At 36.7% G+C, this 20,207-nt stretch overlaps 1 protein-coding gene across 1 annotated transcript in view; it reads left to right on the top strand.

Moving 5' to 3' along the window:
- lyst (lysosomal trafficking regulator) overlaps window positions 1–20,207 on the top strand; it is a 103,641-nt gene that overhangs the window by 75,869 nt on the left and 7,565 nt on the right. The window contains 17 exon segments of the mRNA XM_058794885.1: window positions 2,039–2,248; window positions 3,632–3,808; window positions 4,718–4,794; window positions 4,878–5,066; window positions 5,169–5,314; window positions 6,054–6,147; window positions 6,246–6,307; window positions 6,407–6,462; window positions 7,128–7,280; window positions 7,409–7,653; window positions 8,373–8,439; window positions 9,143–9,299; window positions 10,327–10,467; window positions 11,471–11,688; window positions 14,178–14,408; window positions 15,024–15,213; window positions 15,926–16,062. Of these exon segments, the coding sequence (XP_058650868.1) occupies window positions 2,039–2,248; window positions 3,632–3,808; window positions 4,718–4,794; window positions 4,878–5,066; window positions 5,169–5,314; window positions 6,054–6,147; window positions 6,246–6,307; window positions 6,407–6,462; window positions 7,128–7,280; window positions 7,409–7,653; window positions 8,373–8,439; window positions 9,143–9,299; window positions 10,327–10,467; window positions 11,471–11,688; window positions 14,178–14,408; window positions 15,024–15,213; window positions 15,926–16,062 (2,550 nt within the window).

The following is a 20,207-nucleotide window of genomic DNA, read 5'->3' as shown; positions in this document are numbered from 1 at the left end:
GAAGACATCAGCATTAAAATTCAAATGACCCTTTTTTGTTTATTACTGGTTTTATTTTTTTGATTCAATGCACTTTATTCCACTAGTGTCTACTATTATCTTTGAATTATCTTCATTTGGGGGCTTTTCTCAGCAAACAAACATGTTGTATTTGGTTAATTATGAATTTATATATGATTTGATTATCAGTGCATTGTGTAATTTATTAGATTTTTTTTTAAACTGTCAAGTTAAATATATTGACATCCCTAAAATTAATAAACAGCAATATTTATGTATAATTGTTTTAAGAAAAAAGTAAAATAAAAATGAAATATTACAAAAAAAAAGCCACAAAAGATTTTTGTAAACATTCATGTAAGTGGGCATTTCAGAGTGTTTTTATATTCTAAAATTAAAATGAAAACACATAAATTTCCTTTCCCAAACATTCATTTTGCCATTAATTGTAATAATCCAGTGAGATGTTTGTCTGACAACAGCCAGTGCTCCACACAGAGATCCGATCTCATCATCATCCAGTCTGTCTGGAGTGACATGAAGAAACAGAACAAACTGAAACAGACTAAATCCAGAAGAACTGTGGCAATGTCTCCAAGATGCTTTGAGAAACCTACCTGCAAAGCTACAGTGCTGTTAACAGTTTTAGGCACTTGATGTTTTAGGATGCTGTCAAAAATAATGTCTCATATAGATTTTCTTTATCAATTAACTTATATTAACTAAATTAAATGAACATTTGGTCCGAGCATCCTTTGCGTTTAAAGCAGCTTTTGCCGTCGTTGCACTTAGGTCCATTGGTGCGCATAGTTTTCAGGGAGCTTTGCAGACAAGTTTCTTGAAGCATCTTGGAGACGTTGCCACAGTTCTTCTGGATTTAGTCTGTCTCAGTTTGTTCTGTTTCTTCATGTTATTCCAGACAGACTGATGATGATCAGATCAGATCTCTGTGTGGAGCACAAAAATCTCACTGGATTATTACAATTAATGGCAAAATTAAAGTTTGGAATGTAAACTGATATTTCCTACTGACACTAAGCAAAAGATAGAAATAACTGACTTAAAACCATTTTTAGCTGCTGAAAGTACTAGTGTTCTAATAATTTTGGCACCACTTTTTTCTTTTTTTTTCTTTTCTGTTTTCATTTTAATTAAGTTTGAGTAATTTTGTTTGAGTCATTTTTATTATTTATTTATTTATGTATTTGTCAATATTTTAATGAAGTTTTAGTTTTTATTTTAGTTCAATTTAGGGATGCACCGATATCCGATATGCCGATATTTTTCAACTCATTTTGGCCAATAGCCGATGCCGATACCGATATATTTCCTTTTGTTTGGAAGTAACACCAAGTCTCTCCTGTGTGGAAATTATAAGCAAATTATTTTTAATTTTGGTTAGTTTTTAACAAGAACTTATTTGTTAGATGTTAGAATTAAATAAACAATATTGAAGTTCTTTTATAATGACAGTACTTTGAAGCTTTGAAAATAACTATAAAAAAAACTATATCAATCGCTGCATTTTTTCCCCCAGAAAGATGCAGTAGTAACCTTAACATTTTATTTTAAGATTTAGCATTTGTAGATGGTCTAAAGCAAAAGAGTTGTAAAAATTCTGAAAATCTTTTAGAGATCATAATTTGTTTATAACATATTACACATTAATGAATAAATCAGTATAAATAGAATTGTTTAATTTACAAGTGTCATGTTTGTGATTTTTTTTTTTTTTAATTTATTAAAATTCCCTAGTTCAGTTTTAGTTCTTAAACCAAAGGAAAATAAGAAATGTTGCCTTGGCGGCTAGCTGAAATAATTATAAATAAAGATTTTTCAAGTAATGTTTTTGTTGTTGTCGTTGTTTTTTTAGTTTTAGTTTAAATCTGATGATAATGCATGCATTCCATTTGCGATAACTAAAGGCCAAATAAAAATGCAAAAGACTTGATGTAATAAATACATATTTATATGTTAACGTTATGTCTCTCTCGATTCTTCAGTGTCACATGTTTTTTGTGATGGTTTATCTCCTCAGGGCAGCACGGGTCGTGGCGGCACTCCTCGCCAGCAGTGGAAGCGAATCCTCTGGTCCTGTCGTGACACGTTCAGGGTCCAGATCGGGCGCATGCTGGTGCACACGCTCAGCCCCGCGGTTCCTCTGGAGGACAGGAAGGAGGCGCTAGAGTTCGTCCACGAGCAGAGCTACTCGGAGATCCTCAGAGAAAGCCTGAGTCCTGGCCTTGAGGTGAGGATGCTGCAGTTGATATGTTGACAGAAATGGCTTTTTGTTTTTACGTGCCAACCAGAGACGGTGTGACATTTTGCTTTAGTTATTTGCTGACAGTTATCATATCTGTGTATCCAATCAAAGCACAGCTCACATGCACACTTCCTCTGTTGGGAGGAAGACAGTGACATTTCACTGCACATACAGTAAATAACCCACAGAAACATCTTCATGATACTGTTTCCATAGCAGCAGTGCCGTCCTCTCCAGCTCTGCTTTCTCCATTGTACTGTAGACTGGCACTGAAAAGACCATTAACCCTCAGAGACCCAGCATAGCAGAATTGCATCGTTTGCATAAAGCAATTAACTAACACCTAATTTTGACTAAATGTGGGTAAAAACTACACAAAACAGTAGCTGACACTCTGAAATTTATCAGAACAGTTTTGGTGGAAAAAATTTAATATTAATGACCACAGCTTGCTAAAGGGATAAATTAACACAAAATGGTCACACAGAACACTTTTGGATCAAGTATTTGACACGAATTTGTGACCATTTTTCTAAGCATTGCAGAAATGTTTGCAAGGGGTCAAAATGATCATTTTGAGTCTATTCGATGAATGGTTAAAAAAAAAACCCAGTTCTTCTTTTCTTTTCTTTTAGGTATTTTTTGGGCTGTCATTATTTTCTCAGTGATATAATACTGTATTTGGTTTATGAAAATGAATCCAGCTTTCCAACTAACCATTTATTTTCTATTGAAGGTTAAATCACAAACTCTTAAAACATGTCTTTTTTATTGGTTAAAGAAACAAACATTTACACATCTCAAGACACAACTTAATTTAAACTTATAATTACATAATTTAGAAATAATGTACAACATGAAGACTGAAAAAAATAGTAAGAATAATACATGTACATTTTAATTACGGGATGTTAAAATTACTTACATTTAAATATGCTTTGTTTATATACATATTTATTAAAATATTTAAATGGTCAAATATTGACATTTCTTTTAATTACTGTATTCTTACTGAATGAAAAATTTTTTTTTACAAATACATTTAAATACAAACTTGCAGTACTGTATCAAGATAGTGGTGAAACTTTGCAACCATAAATGCCTATTGTTGCAATCAATGCAAATTTGGCTTTTATCACTAATGGCTTCCCAACGACATGTTTGTGGGTGGAAAAACAACAACAACAAAAAAACCGCAAAACCGGGTTTGTAAATGTGTTTTGGAAACGCATTTATGTTGTTGGTCAGTATGTTTTTTTTTTTTTTTTGAAAGGCCAGTTCTGATATCTACAGTGGAGAGCAACTAATAGTAGAGATGCTTATATATTATAAATACCACTAATTATAATTCCTCAAAATCCTTATTAGCATGGGCCCAAGCTGGCTCTGTATCTGTACGAGCTGTTACACGATCACAAAGACGCCCTGAACAAAGAAGAACAGGCGGCTGCCAACACCTTCATGACGGCGCTGAAACTCTGCGGCCACCGCTGCATCCCACCCAGCGCTCCTGCCAAACCAGACCTCCTCAAAGCCATCAAAGAGGTGCGCATGGCCAGACACACCCCATGAGGTTATATGCTGTGTTACTTAAACAATGGAGGGAGAACGTGGGCTTGATTCACAGGGAATGCATGATTTTATGTGCAATTCAAAGTTTTAACATGAACAGACTAACTTAATGTGATTCATATTTGTCAGTCATTCATAAATGGAACATGCATTTAACATTTTTTGCATAGTTTATTATTAACTATTTGCATCTATTTGATTTTATTTAAATCTTTTTTTCAAAATGTGTTTTTTCATATTGCTTAGAATCGGCATAAATCTGTTTATTGTGAAAACAATTAAATGTATTCAGTTAAAAAGCATGAGCATGGTTAAAATATCTGTGGAACATTTCATAATAAATATGTAAACTTGGATATTGTGTATTTAAAACACATTCAGTTTATTAGTACCATTACAGAAATCTGACCTGCTTCATTTATACATGACTGACAAATATGCCTCGCATTAAGTTTAATAACTTATGTGAAATCTGTGTAATCCAAACGGATGGAAATTTTATATGCAATTTAAATACATACATTTTAAATTTAGGCCTAAATGTAAATATTTGCAAAACTAGAGCAAATGCGTAGTAATTCATATATTCATTTGTTAGTCTTTTACTTTTATTTGCTGAGATTGATTGCACTGATTTCTCGAGTAATAAAGGTCATATTCTGCGCTTTTGTAGCATTTTAGTTTTCCCCCCAGGTCTGTGTATAATAATAGTCCAGGTTTGCATGAGGTTTTTTTTTTTTTTTTTGCAGTTTACAGTATACCTGTATTGTGAATGCTAGTAATATGACTACTTTTAAATAGTCTGTAGTTCAAAACTGCTCAGTTGAAGTTTTTGCATTTTATTCATGTTCAACTGAAGCCGTTTTGCTATTCCTTATTAAGGAGCAACTGAAATACGAGTCCGAGGCAAGAACCAGCAAAGGAGCCTGGGAAAAGAAGCTGGCCAACACGCAGAGGAGGTGAGCGCCCCGAGAGAAGCACAACATCTCAAAATAACACGCTTCTTAGGCGATTTTCTAAGCTCTTCCGTTCTCTATTTCAGCTTGTTGCAGAGGCTGGATGGGAAGTCGAAGGACATCTCAAAGATTGCCGCTGACGTCACCCAGAACGTGTCTCTCAGGCAGGGCATGGAGCGGAAGAAAGTCATGCAGCACATCAGAGGCCTTTACAAGACCGACCTGAGCGCCAGCCGCCACTGGCAGGAGCTTGTGCAGCAGCTCACTCACGACCGGTCAGCATCGCTCACTGGAGCCCTACAGCTAAAATAGTTTGCTCATGTCATCATTTACTCATCCTCATCACCATGTAATGTTGTTTTTTTCCCATGGAACAGGGCGGTGTGGTACGATCAGTCATCTTACCCCACTTCCTGGCAGCTGGATCCCACCGAGGGGCCCAACCGAGAGCGGAGACGCCTGCAGCGCTGCTACCTGACCATCCCTAACAAATATCTGCTGAAAGACCGGCACAAACTAGACGGTGAGCTTCAAGCACTCTGACTGGAGAAAGCACTTCAATAAGTAATAAAGTAAAATGATTAAGTATACAAGTAAATAAAAAAAAAAAAAAAAATACATAAATTAATAAGTAAATAAAATTACTAAGTAAATAAGTAAATTAATTAGTAAACAAATCAATAAAATTGTACTTTTTTGCATTTCGGGATGTGATCTGGACATGCTTTCTAGATGATCAAATGAGTATAACACTGACACGAAAGTGCCAAAACCTGTAATACAATTGATATAATTTATGATTATTTCTTAAATGTGATGGGGGGGGGGGGGAAAGGCTACGAAAAAAAGACTTTTTGTGACAACAGTCAGAATTCCTGTTATGATGTAGATTTTGAGGTGCACTCTTGTCATAAATTAATCTATTACTGTTCCTACATAATTTGTAACAAACAACAGTGGTAAAATATCTGTTTAGGAGTCTTAGACCTTTCCATTTGTCATGATTAGATTAGGATTTATTTGTAATATAGTGAAGTAAACCCACTAGGGACGGGTGACAGTTAAGAGGTTAATCAGAATAGTATATGAATATACTATATCGAACAGTAACTTGGTGTTGCCATCTGATACCATCACCATGTTACCACCGCTGTACAGGAAGTGGTTGCTGGAATGATGGAACTTTGCCAGAACTTAGAAACTCTACCACTTTTGATGCTGCTGATGTTATCGGTCTCATGCATGTGGTTTGTCCGTCACAGATGCCATCAAGGCTCCTCTGGCCTTCCTGTTTGAGGACAAAACTCACTCCTCCTCATCCATAGTGAAGGACAAAGCCACCAGTGAGCCCATCAGGTACTGATACCCCAAAGCTAGTAACTAGTCTGTTTCGGAGTCACATTACAGAATTTCAAATCAGTTAAAAACCCGAAACATTTTTTCTTTCTATTTAGGTTTACGAGAAAGTGCGTAAGCGTGGCGCCCTCTAGAGAGACGGCAGGAGAGCTGTTGCTGGGTAAGACTCGTCCACCCTCCATAACATGAGTCTTGTGTTGGCTGTTAGCCGTCATCAACTGACCGCTAAAATGATCTGCCTTGTTTTACGGGTTTGCAGGAAAATCTGGGATGTACTTTGTGGAGGATAATGTTGCTGAGACACTTGATAACCAAGTAAGTTCTTTTGCTAAATGTTAGGAATATACGGTTCTATGTAATAGTAAAAATGTATTATTCATTTATCTTGAACAATCTGAGCTTTAAGTTTTTGTCCATAAAGTTTCAGACAAAAAGAAAAATACATGTAAAATATTTAATTCTCTGAATTATTCAAAAATATGCTTTACCACCTTATTATTATTATTATTATTATTATATAATCCAATGGTATTTTAGCATCGTTGATATACCATTATTTTTTGTTAATATTTTGAAGTAGATTTAATTTGTTTTAGTAATTTTGTTGTGTGTTTTTGTAATTTGTATTATTCATTGTTTTAATGTCTACATAGTTTTAGTTTATTTAGGTTATTTTAGTACTTCAACTTAAACTAAACAAAAATTAGAAATGTAACTTAAAATAAGGGGCAACATAATACAAGTTAGCCTTTTTTATTTTATTTCAGTTAATGTTTATTTTGTTGGTTATTATTTAGTTTTCGTTAATGATAATAACTCTGATCTAACATAACAGCAAACATAACATTTTTTATTTATTTATTTTTTTGTTTACAGTGAAGTTACTCATAACATGATATATGAGTTTGGTCATACCACCCCTAATAGATATGATGAGGCATATGTGTGATTTAGAGGTTGATAATGTGTTTTCTCACCAGAGTCCTCATGGAGAGACGGAACCGGCCTCCTTCTCCTGGACGTATGAGGAGATAAAGGAGGTTCACAAGCGCTGGTGGCAGCTCAGAGACAATGCTATGGAGATCTTCCTCACCAACGGCAGGACGCTGCTGCTCGCGTTTGATACCACCAAGGTAACGACATCGTTAGCTGCCGAATGATTTATTAAATGCAATTCAGTAAATTCCTCCTCCTGTCATTCCAATGTCAGTTCTGCCCAACTCTAACTTCCTGTTGATCCACTCTCTGGTCTCCGTCTCAGTTCCGTGATGACGTCTACCACAACATCCTGACCTCAGAGCTGCCCAACCTGCTGGAGTATGGGAACATCTCTGCCCTCACGCACCTGTGGAGCTCAGGACAGATAACCAACTTCGAATACCTCACCCACCTCAACAAGCACGCGGGCCGCTCCTTCAACGACCTCATGCAGTATCCCGTCTTCCCCTTCATCCTGCGAGACTATACCAGTGAGACGCTGGACCTGCAGGACACCTCCATTTACAGGCCAGAACCTAAATTATTACTTTATTTGTGTGGTGTTTGGTCGTAATTATAGCCTGATATACCTGATGTTTATTAGTTGAATTCTTTTTTTTCCATTTATAAATATTTTATATTTAAATAATATAAAATATGATAAAAAAACGATACATATAATATTTTAGATTTTGTTTTTTTTTCACCAGATATAATTATAAATATTTAATATTTGAAAATATTGTAAAAATACACACTATATATAATATTTATCACACATAATTACAAATGTTTAAATATTTAAAATATATCAAATATTATATGAAAAAAAACTAAGACATGTTAAAATATGGTTTATGCTTTATATGTTTAATATTCATAATTATATGTGGTAGAAAATTAGGAGTTAAACTAGTACATGCTTCCATTCTATTTCATAGTTGTGATGATTTGTGCATTTATGAGTGTGAATATAGATTTATATGTAGATATGAATTAAATTATCATTAGATTTATTACTATTTTTTAGAATTATTAGATAATTAAATTAATTATTATAGATACTATACATTTATATATAAATTATATATAGATGTATATACAGATATAGAAATAGATGTGTACATAAAATAAGTTATAAAAATATAGAGATATTATCATTGCCGTCAGAAAATGGAAATATATGCAAATTAACAAAGTGGCACTGAATTTTGACAAACTTTCTGTTTGTCTTTTTGATGTAACAGGAACCTCAGCAAACCCATCGCGGTGCAGTCTAAAGAGAAGGAAGACCGTTATGTGGACAATTACAGGGTATTGCAGCACTGCAGGCTCTAATTCCTGTTTACATCAGCGCCTGTTAACCAATCACACTGTGGCTCTGTTCCAAAACCTCTGAGCTGCCTACGTAGGCAGCATTTTTAGGCATCATAGGCACATTTCCAGCACAAAGGCTGTTCCAAACAGTAGGTGGCAACACTATGTTGCCTTCTAAGATATTTTCTTCTGGCCAAACTCTGACGTAACATCAGAAGTGTCCTTTGCAGAAAAGGCAATCACAGAAATTCATTCCTACAACCATTTTATTATAAATAATATATATATATATATATGTGTGTATGTGTGTGTATATATATATAATATGTATGAGTGTAAAATATTATTTATTATGATTTATATATTATTATTTATAATATTAATAAATAAATTATTAAAGGGTTAGTTCACCCAAAAATGAAAATTCTGTGATTAATTACTCGCACCTCGCGTCGTTCCAAACCTGTAAGACCTTCGTTCATCTTTGGGAAAACAAATTAAGATATTTTTGATTAAATCCAAGAGCGCTCAGACCCTCCATAGACTCAATAAAGAGCGGCACAAATCACTTTCATTCTACACATGCATAACACTCTTTGATTATTTGTATCCATAGTGAATTGCATTACTGCTTCATGAGCTTCCATGTTTAATGTCATTAGGTGTGTGTAAGTGTAAGTAACATTGATTTCCTCCGCAGTATCTGGAGGAGGAGTATAAGAAAGGCAAGAGAGAGGACGACCCCATGCCCCCTGTCCTGCCCTATCACTACGGCTCTCACTACTCCAACAGCGGCACCGTCCTGCACTTCCTCGTCCGGCTGCCTCCCTTCACCAAGATGTTTCTGGCCTATCAAGGTCAGTTTGAATTTGAAAAAAAGCTCTCAAGATTGTTCAGCATTTAGACCCAATTCACTCCAAGCAGATTCAAACACAAGGAATGATATTTAACCCTATAAAGCCTGCAGTGTCACATTTGATACACAAATTTTTAAGGCCTATAAATGACACAAATGATCAAACTTTGCTGTTAATCCGGTCACACTCAATCTACTCCATGCCTTCTGTCGTCTGATTAATAGTTTAGAGTTTTTTATCAAGTCAGAGCTCTTTTATTGTATTATTATTTATTTGTTTATTACAAACGTCCAGCTTCAGCTCATGCTTCATGTGTCTTTTTGCTGTCAAATCTTCACTGATCATATTCTCACTATATCATACTATATAAGCCATAAAAGATCAAATATGATGCTCCACAAAAACATCTATGCAATTTTTTAGATTTGAATTATATTTTATCGATAAAATGTCTGCTAAAAAAACAATTAGACTATTATTTCTTATGTCAAGCTTTACAGGGTTAACAAATAACAATACTGATCTATTATTGATATTTTTAATTATTTTGGTATCTTATTACATAATTTTATCATTTTGAATGTATCTTAATTAGTTTGCATAACCAAGAAAACAGAAGCTCTGCAACATGAAATCAAATACTTAAAATCTAATGCAGCCACGCCTTCATAAAGACTGAATGCATGATGTGTTCATAACTCTGTATGAAACGCTTGCACAGCTGCAGCTCGTTGAGTTTATTCAGCATCATAATTAGGATTGTGCATCGCTACTTTTTTAATATTTAACAGCACCTGCGTGTGCAGCGAGGTCTTCAAACATGTCAGTGCGATGCTTTTAAAGGCTGTCATTGAAAAGAGCCTTTCTGAAGTCTCACGCTACATGCATTAGCCTCAGAAAGATGATCAGGCCTTTCATCCTGCCTCTTTATTCGTCTTTCCTTCTTGCTGGGTCTATTTTTAGTTCAGTTGGTTTATCCATATCAGGTTACACAAGAAACTAATGAAAGGTTTTGTGTGTCTCGCAGACCAGAGCTTTGATATTCCTGACCGAACGTTCCACTCCATGAACACCACGTGGCGTCTGTCATCCTACGAGTCCATGACGGATGTCAAAGAGCTCATCCCAGAGTTCTTCTACCTGCCCGAGTTTCTGGTCAACAGAGAAGGTGGCGCTCTTTTACTACTGGTTTTCTTGGCCTCTTCTTCTAGCATCCAACCTTTAATGATTCCAAATTCCAGTTTATTTATTTTTTTCTGGGCTCTGTTTTAATGGTTAAATGAAACTTTAATAATCAAAAAGCATGCCTATTTAGTTCAAATCTTGAATTTTTTTGGAAATTCCATTTTATTTTATTTTCCAAATTCCTTTAAAATTTTTCTGGATTCCATTTTGATGGTTAAATTAAATTTCTTAATTAAAAAGCATGCTTACACAAAAAGCAAACTTACACAATTTAACAACAATTTATTAAAAGTTTTACAATTTAGTAAAGGTGCTTTCTATATTTTTATAGTTAAACATTTACAATCAAATGAATTCCACTAAAATGAACTAAATTTAATAATTTCTTAAAATCTTTTGATTATAATAGGTCCCTATGAAATGTTTGGTTTTTATTGGAAATAGTCTGTTTTAATTTTTCTGGATTCACAATTTAATATGAATGTACTTTTCTTTTACTTTAAAAAATGGTGGTAATCAAATGAAGGCGTAAAACATTAACAAAATAAGTGCTGCACAATAGAGATTTACTTTTAAAATTAAAACATGGAAGAAAAATTGTGATATTCCTTAAATTATTTTAATCGCTTTATTATTTTTATTACTTTAAGAAGTATATGCTACTATACAAAGCTAATATATTTCTGTCATAATTTCTTCAAGTTAAACTGAAGTTTTATCTTGACGAGTTGTTGTAAAGACCTTTAAGCTTCTGCGTGTATTTGATGTAAAGATAGTTTTTATCAAATGAAATGATGAAATGCTGGTGAGTCTTAGTGCCATAAAAACACCGGTTTCAAAATCAAAAAAGAGAAATAACCTTTAAGTAACCTAGATCTTCAAGATGTAAGAACTGAATATTCATGTAAAAACATGAATTGAATTATTTGAACACATCTTCCCTCTTTTAATGTTAGCGTGGTATTTCCCACTTTCCCCTCTGGCAGGTTTTGACTTTGGCGTGCGGCAGAACAGCGAGCGGGTGAACCACGTGAATCTGCCGCCGTGGGCTAGGAATGACCCGCGACTCTTCATCCTCATCCACAGACAGGCTCTGGAATCGGATCAAGTCTCACAGACGCTCTGCCAGTGGATTGACCTGGTGTTTGGACTCAAGCAAAAGGGCAAAGCTGCAGTCCAGGCCATCAATGTCTTTCATCCTGCAGTACGATTCCTTGCTATGTACAGCTATAGAACACTTTACGCTGATATTTTCCATTTTTTGATAGTTGGATCAAAACCTGTCAAAAACATGCCCAGGTCATATTTCATCCCAAAGTCAAAAAATAAAGAAAATATAAGAAATTATATTTTGCTTAAAGGAGAATATGCTTATTTTACGAACATTAAATTACATACACTACCATTCAAAAGGTTTAAGGTAGGTACGTTTTTTGTTGTTGTTTTTGAAAGAAACCTCTTATGCTCATAAAAGCTGTATTTATTTGATCAAAAATACAGTAAAAACAGTAATATTGTGAAATATTTTTACAATTTAAAATAGCTGTTTTCCATTTGAATATAGTTAAAGTGTAATTTATTTCTGTGATCAAAGCTGAATTTTCAGCATCATTACTCCAGTCTTCAGTGTCACATGATCCTTCAGAAATCATTCTAAAATTCTGATTTGCTGCTCATGATTATCAATGTTGAATATTTCTGTGTAAACCATGATACATTTTATTTTTCAGAATTCACAGATGAATAGAAAGTTCAAAAGAACAGCATTTATTTGAAATGGAAATCTTTTGTAACATTATAAATGTCTTTACTGTCACTTTTGATCAATTTAATGCATCCTTAATAAATAAAAGTTTTCTTTTCTTTACAAAAATCAATCTTACTGAGCCCAAACCTTTGAACGGTAGTGTATATATCATAGTGAATTGGTAGTATATATACAGTGGGTACGGAAAGTATTCAGACCCCCTTAAATTTTTCACTCTTTGTTATATTGCAGCCATTTGCTAAAATCATTTGTTAATTTTTTTTTTTTTCCCTCATTAATGTACACACAGCATATTTACAGAAAAACACAGAATTGTTGACATTTTTGCAGATTTATTAAAAAAGAAAAACTGAAATATCACATGGTCCTAAGTATTCAGACCCTTTGCTCAGTATTTAGTAGAAGCACCCTTTTGATCTAATACAGCCATGAGTCTTTTGGGAAAGATGCAACAAGTTTTTCACACCTGGATTTGGGGATCCTCTGCCATTCCTCCTTGCAGATCCTCTCCAGTTCTGTCAGGTTGGATGGTAAAGCGTTGGTGAACAGCCATTTTAGGTCTCTCCAGAGATGCTCAATTGGGTTTAAGTCAGGGCTCTGGCTGGGCCATTCAAGAACAGTCACGGAGTTGTTGTGAAGCCACTCCTTCGTTATTTTAGCTGTGTGCTTAGGGTCATTGTCTTGTTGGAAGGTAAACCTTCGCCCAGTCTGAGGTCCTGAGCACTCTGGAGAAGGTTTTCGTCCAGGATATCCCTGTGCTTGGCCGCATTCATCTTTCCCTCGATTGCAACCAGTCGTCCTGTCCCTGCAGCTGAAAAACACCCCCACAGCATGATGCTGCCACCACCATGCTTCACTGTTGGGACTGTATTGGACAGGTGATGAGCAGTGCCTGGTTTTCTCCACACATACCGCTTAGAATTAAGGCCAAAAAGTTCTATCTTGGTCTCATCAGACCAGAGAATCTTATTCAGGTGTTTTTTAGCAAACTCCATGCGGGCTTTCATGTGTCTTGCACTGAGGAGAGGCTTCCGTCGGGCCACTCTGCCATAAAGCCCCGACTGGTGGAGGGCTGCAGTGATGGTTGACTTTCTCCCATCTCCCGACTGCATCTCTGGAGCTCAGCCACAGTGATCTTTGGGTTCTTCTTTACCTCTCTCACCAAGGCTCTTCTCCCCCGTTAGCTCAGTTTGGCCGGACGGCCAGCTCTAGGAAGGGTTCTGGTCGTCCCAAACGTCTTCCATTTAAGGATTATGGAGGTCACTGTGCTCTTAGGAACCTTAAGTGCAGCAGAAATGTTTTTGTAACCTTGGCCAGATCTGTGCCTTGCTACAATTCTGTCTCTGAGCTCTTCAGGCAGTTCCTTTGACCTCATGATTCTCATTTGCTCTGACATGCACTGTGAGCTGTAAGGTCTTATATAGACAGGTGTGTGGCTTTCCTTATCAAGTCCAATCAGTATAATCAAACACAGCTGGACTCAAATCAAGGTGTAGAACCATCTCAAGGATGATCAGAAGAAATGGACAGCACCCGAGTTAAATATATGAGTGTCACAGCAAAGGGTCTGAACACTTAGGACCATGTGATATTTCAGTTTTTCTTTTTTAATAAATCTGCAAAAATGTCAACAATTCTGTGTTTTTCTGTCAATATGGGGTGCTGTGTGTACATTGAGGAAAAAAAATGAACTTAAATGATTTTAGCAAATGGCTGCATTATAACAAAGAGTGAAAAATTTAAGGGGGTCTGAATACTTTCCGTACCCACTGTATATAGCATTACAATATGTCAGCCAGAAATACAAAAAAGGACATCGATGTCTCTAATACAAAAAAGGACATCGATAAACTATAACGGACACATCCATTAGCTTTAGACTGTCAACTAGTATCCATCTGATTTTTCTTCTCCCTCTTTTTTAGACTTATTTTGGCATGGATGTATCTGCTGTTGAAGACTCTGTGCAGCGTCGGGCTCTAGAAACTATGATCAAGACGTACGGCCAAACACCCAGACAGCTGTTCAACGCCTCGCACATCAGCCGAGCCGGAACCAAACTCCTATCAGAGGCAGAACTGCCCGCAGCCATGGGCCTCCTGGTGCAGCTGGCCTTCAGAGAGAGCCGCGAGCAGCCCAAAGAAAGCGTCTACCCGGTACAGAAAACATACAGCGCTGAAATTATTATTCAGATTGACATTGACATTAAAGGGATAGTTCTTCCAAAAATGAATATTTGCTTGGCATGTACTCAGGCCATTCAAGATGTCGGTGAGGTTGTTTCTTCATCAGATTTGGAGAAATGTAGCATTCCATCACTTGCTCAGCAATGGAATCTCTGCAGTGAATGGGTGCCGTCAGAATGAGAGTCCAAACAGCTGATAAACACATCACAATAATCCACAAGTAATCCACACTGCTCCAGTCCATCAGTTAACATCTGGAGAAGACAAAAGATGAAACAAATCCATCATTCAAACTGTTGCTTCTGGCCAAAATATGAGTCCATAATAACGCTTTCTCCAGTGTTAAAGTGGTCTGGTCTGAATCAGGAGAGAAATCTGCACAGATCAAGCACCGTTTACAAGCCAAAACAGCTCTAAACAAATATGTGGCTGATTTTGATGTGAGAGACAACAGGAGATGGACTTTTTCACTTTTTTACGTTGTTGAGCAAGTGATGGAATGCTACATTTCTCCAAATTGGACAAAGAAACAAACATTTCATTTTTGGCTGAAAATGTCTTCAATCGCTCTTGTGTTCTTTCTAGAGTCCTCTGCCGTGGATAAAGGGCCTGAAATGGGGCGAGTATGTGGGATCCCCCAGTGCTCCGGACCCTGTGGTCTGTTTCAGTCAACCTCATGGCGAACACTTTGGCTCCCTGCTGGCGCTGCCCACGCGTGCCATCTGCGGCCTCTCGCGCAAGTTCTGCCTCATGATGATCTACAGCAAAGAGCAAGGTGAAGGAGAACACACACAAGAAATTGCTTCATCATGCATAAACATGAAATTATAAACCTGATTTACCCAGTTTGGGGTCAGTAAGATGGTTTTATGAAAGAAATGAATGCTTTTATTCAGCAAGGATGCATTAAATGCAGAAAGCGTGAATATATTGTAATTATATAAAATTATTTCACAGTTTTTACTGTTTTCACTGTATTTTTGATCAAATAAATGCAGCCTTGGTGACAAAAACATTGAAAATCTTCTTGACCCCAACATTTTGAACAGTAGTGTTTATGAATTTCAGATGTGCTCGAGATGAGTTTAGTGCATTTTCATTTATTTATCAACAATTATGCATTTATTAGCAGATGTTTTTATTCAGTCAAACAGATGTTAATACCAGGTGTAAAAAAACAAAAGGGTACCAAGATTTTTTTTGTTTTATTGGGAAAAGCAGCATCCAATGGACATTATCTGAAAATAAAACTATTGAATGATTAATCTGAACTGCTAATATATCAGCCAATTACTAATCTTGGCTGTGTTTTGGTCCATGACCAGTTTCTAGTGCTTTTATTGCATCTGCATTTGAGTCTTATCACAATGATCCGCGTGAATGAACACAGTTCCCATAATACCAGAGGAAATGAGAATGAAGTGAATGTGCTGTAGTGGAAAATCACCTCACAGTACAGATGCAGTGTTTTCCCTCTCGTCTCTCAGGTGTAAGGAGCATGCACAGCACCGACATACAATGGTCGGCTATTCTGAGCTGGGGTTACACCGACAACATGCTGCGTCTGAAGAGCAAACAGAGCGAGCCGCCCATCAACTTCATCCAGTGCTCCCCGCTGCACCAGGTCAGAGCCAGAAACACAGCGAACATACACAGGCTACGCATGGACAGTTTTCAGATCAATCTGTGTTTGAGACATTTCAGCTTGTACAGCATTTTGTGATGTGGCATTGCACTCGTCCGTTACATATAGACGTCCACAGCACCCTCTACTGAATACAATAAAACATATCTCACAAAAATATATCACCTTAAATATCAGCCCTAAATCAAAAGAACAAAACAAGACATATTTTGCATAATTGTACATTAGTTTTTAATTATGAAAATGTCACAATGCAAAAATCGTAATGGTTCTAAAATGGACTCTCTCTCTCTCTCTCTCTATACATTGCCTGGCCAAAATTTGGATTTAAATAAGCAAATACTGAGAGTCTTGAATTGGATCATTATTGCAGTGACTAATATGTTTCTGGCATGTTGTATGTTTTGCAATAATTCTTTTAACCTGAACTGATGCCGTGTGTAGCTTTTCATTTCTTAAACAATCATGTCGGAAGATGTACCTATGTCCAGATTCCAGGATGACAATGTCAAGATTCGTTGGACCCAATTTTTGAAGCAGTGGTTCAGTGAGCATGAGGAATCATTTTCATACATGAAGTTTCCTGAGCTTAACCTAGGCGTGGGTGATATAACCAAAATCTTATATCACGATATGACTAATTTTATACCACTATAACTATATATATATATATATATATATATTAGGGGTGGCACGGTACATGTATTCGTCCCAAACGTCACGGTACGGGCGTCTCGGTTAGGTGCATGAGGTAGAGGTCTGCGCGGGACTGTTTTTTAAGTCCCGCTCCCGCGAGGTTATATCCCGCACCCGCCCGCTCCCGCGATATATTTACTCTTTGTTCACCCGCTGTCCGCTTTGAATAATTTTCTTCCCGACCTGACCGTTCCCGCTAAATTTAGATCTCGTTTCCAGAATCACACATTTAAATTTCCTCTACTGAAAGAAAGACAAATAGGCTAACAAATAAAAGTGTAGTCTGCACAAAATTGTATTTGTTATTTTATTCGTCGTCAAGAGTCTTTTATTGACAGCAAAATGTTAAACGAATTTCGTGTCTTAAGACACAAAATTCGTTTAACATTTTGCTGTCAATAAAAGACTCTTGACATTTTGCTGCCAACACAGTAGGAAAAAAAAAGTGTCACAGAGAAAATAAAAATGTACAAAAATTGTATTCCTTATTTTTATTCGTCTTGTCAGGATACAGTTCGTTTAACCTTTACAACAGGAACAAGTGTCGCAGATTAAAAAAAATGTAGGTTGTACAAAAATGGCCTATTATAATTTTATTCGTCTTGTCAAAATACTAAATTAGTTTAACATCTTGCTGTAAACACAGTAGCTAGCCTAGGAAAAGTGTCGCGGAAGAAAAATAAATAAATAAATAAATTGGACATGTGTCATTTAAAATTATAGGCTAAGCAAAATATAAACAAAACCGAGTTGAGCGTTCTTCAAGGAGAGCGCATCCACACTTTGCTCCATCTTTATTCTGCTCTGTCACTCATCGACAACCTGCCTGTTCTGTCTGTGGGCCGTATATTCACTGGTAGGCTACAGCCTGCTCTGAGCATCGTTATACACATGCTGCGCACAGACCTCGCAAATAAAACGAAGCACTGTTTCATGCGTGCTGCGCGTGCATAACAGTCCCGTGCAGGCTGTACCGGTGCTTGAATAAAGCGCAGATATGTTGTTCTGAAAAGACGCCGAACGGATATTGTTAGACCGCCCGCTCCCGTTCAAATTGCACCAGGGTTACCGACCACAACCGCGTTTTATTCGCGAATTTAATCCCGCGTCGCAAGAAATCTGGTCGGGTCCCGCGGTTCCCGTGGGACAGCCGCGGGACAGCCGCGGGAATGCAGACCTCTAGCATGAGGCCTTACGACGAATACAGGCAATTCACCCTCAATCCAGAAGGGGGCGCCTGCAGTAATGCAGCGCTGTTTGATAACCGCCAGCAGAAGAACAGCGAATGCCATGAGATGCACACTTGAAAACAAAGCCCACTAGACAGTGACCATGTGCTGATTCTGAACGTGTCTCTCACATATACTGACAAGGGAGTATACTATAACGGCTTGCACACTCAACTGTTTGCGAAATGGAGCTTTGTGCTCGTGTAGTCTACCTCTCTCATTCGGCACAAATCCAAATATTCCGTAATATTTCCATATTTGCTATGTAACCTATCTGAATGCTAAACTATTATTTATTATGTAAATGATAGGCTTTGTACTTCAGTCGCGTTCCAATGGTGACACAGAGGCGGGCGCGCTAATGTTTGGCTCACTGTATTTTATTTTGATAAAGTACCAACTGAGCTGTCAAGTTAGCAATGCTGGAACCGGTGTGTGTGTGCGCGCTCTGGCGCGATCACTTCAACTGTTTCCTTATACCAGCAGAATCAACTTTAAACACTTATTGTCTTATTAATAATCACTGTATGAAGGTCTGCTTTTATTTGTGTACACTCACAATGAAAACAAAACAGATTTTATATATATAACATGTAATAATATTTAGTATTTTCACATCTAGATGGAAAAAAATGTAATTTGCACTACTGTGTTCAAAATAAATGAAAAGAAACTGAGCGTAGTAGATTTTGTTTTTTTTGTTTTTTTCCCTGTTGTACCGAAATCGTATCGAACCGTGACCCCTGAACCGAGGTACGTACCGAACCGTGACATCTGTGTACCGTGCCACCCCTAATATATATATCACAATATAGTTATTTTTTTCTTTTAAAAAGGTTTTCATAATCCCAATGGCAATATCAAACTAATACAAGCCTAAAAAGAGACAAAAAAAAAAAAAAAAACTCAAGCTCACTGAAGATAAATAAACAGTAATGGAATAAGGATAAGAAACTAACTGCAAGCAATAGAACAAAAAACTACAATAAATAAGAGATGCTACATACGTTGTGTGTGTGTGTGTGTGTATATGTATATATATATATATATATATAAAATGTATTATTATTATTTAATTTCTTCTTATTAAAGCTACAAAAGTGATTTAGTCAAGAGCAGTGAGAGATTTTCTTTCACTGTTTTTTTATTAATATGAATGGCAGACAAGACGAATATTGGACAGCTTCCCCTTTAAGACCAAAGTCTGGATCCAATATACTGTTACATATACGCTTTCTTTTTCAGCTGTTTACTCTCTCTTAAGACCTAAGTCACTGTGTTTATGAGGATACTTGCAAAGACGGGGATTCTGACGCATATATAAGTGTTTATGTAATCAGCCAATAAAGCGTAAAAAAAAATGTGCGCTCCTCTCACACAGAAACAGAGACGCCGCATGCATATAGCTCTGTTGTTTGTGTTTCAACAGCTTAAAATCGGTTGTTTTAAAACTGCAGTGCTTAAAAACGCGTGTCCATGCTACAGATGTAGTCCCTCGTTTAGGAACGAGCTCCTCGTTTTGTCCTGGCTGGTTGTTCTCTACCTGGTTCTGTCTCCCCTTCACGCCCCATGGTGCCGTGAAAAGATCGCAGTCATCCAAATGACGAAAAAGTATTACCGTAAACAATGTATTTTGCGACACCACGGAATAAACGATAGAGCATAATATGAAACGATAGACTTTTTATTTCGTCCATCCGATATATATCGTCATATCGCACAACCCTATCTTAACCTTATTAAAGGTCTTTAGGATGTGCTGCAGTCGACTTTAGAGTGCTTTGACTCTCCCTTTGACAATACATGATCTTTTCATGGAAAATAAACGCTGTGGTGTTGCATAACTTTGTTGAGACAATGCCACAATGACAGCAAGTACACTCTCAGAAATAAAGGTACAAAAGCTGTCACTGGGGTGGTACCTTTTCAAAAGGTACATGTTTGTACCTAAAGGGTCCATTTTGGTACCTTAAAGGTACATATTAGTAAAGTGAACATATTTGAACCTAATAGGTACAAAAGTGTACCTTTTGGAAAGGTACTGCCCCTGTGACAGCTTTTGTACCTTTATTTCTGAGAGTGTATTAGTGTGTGCAACTTTCTTTGGACAGGCAGTGTACATACACTACTGTTCAAAATTTGGGGTGGGTATGATTTTTCAGTGTTTTTGAAAGACTTATATTCACCAAGGCTGCATTT

Source organism: Onychostoma macrolepis, chromosome 13 (assembly GCF_012432095.1).
Source record: "Onychostoma macrolepis isolate SWU-2019 chromosome 13, ASM1243209v1, whole genome shotgun sequence".
Taxonomy (NCBI): Eukaryota; Metazoa; Chordata; class Actinopteri; order Cypriniformes; family Cyprinidae; genus Onychostoma; species Onychostoma macrolepis.
Note: the sequence above shows the minus strand (reverse complement) of the source record. Positions and strands in the feature narration are given on the sequence as shown.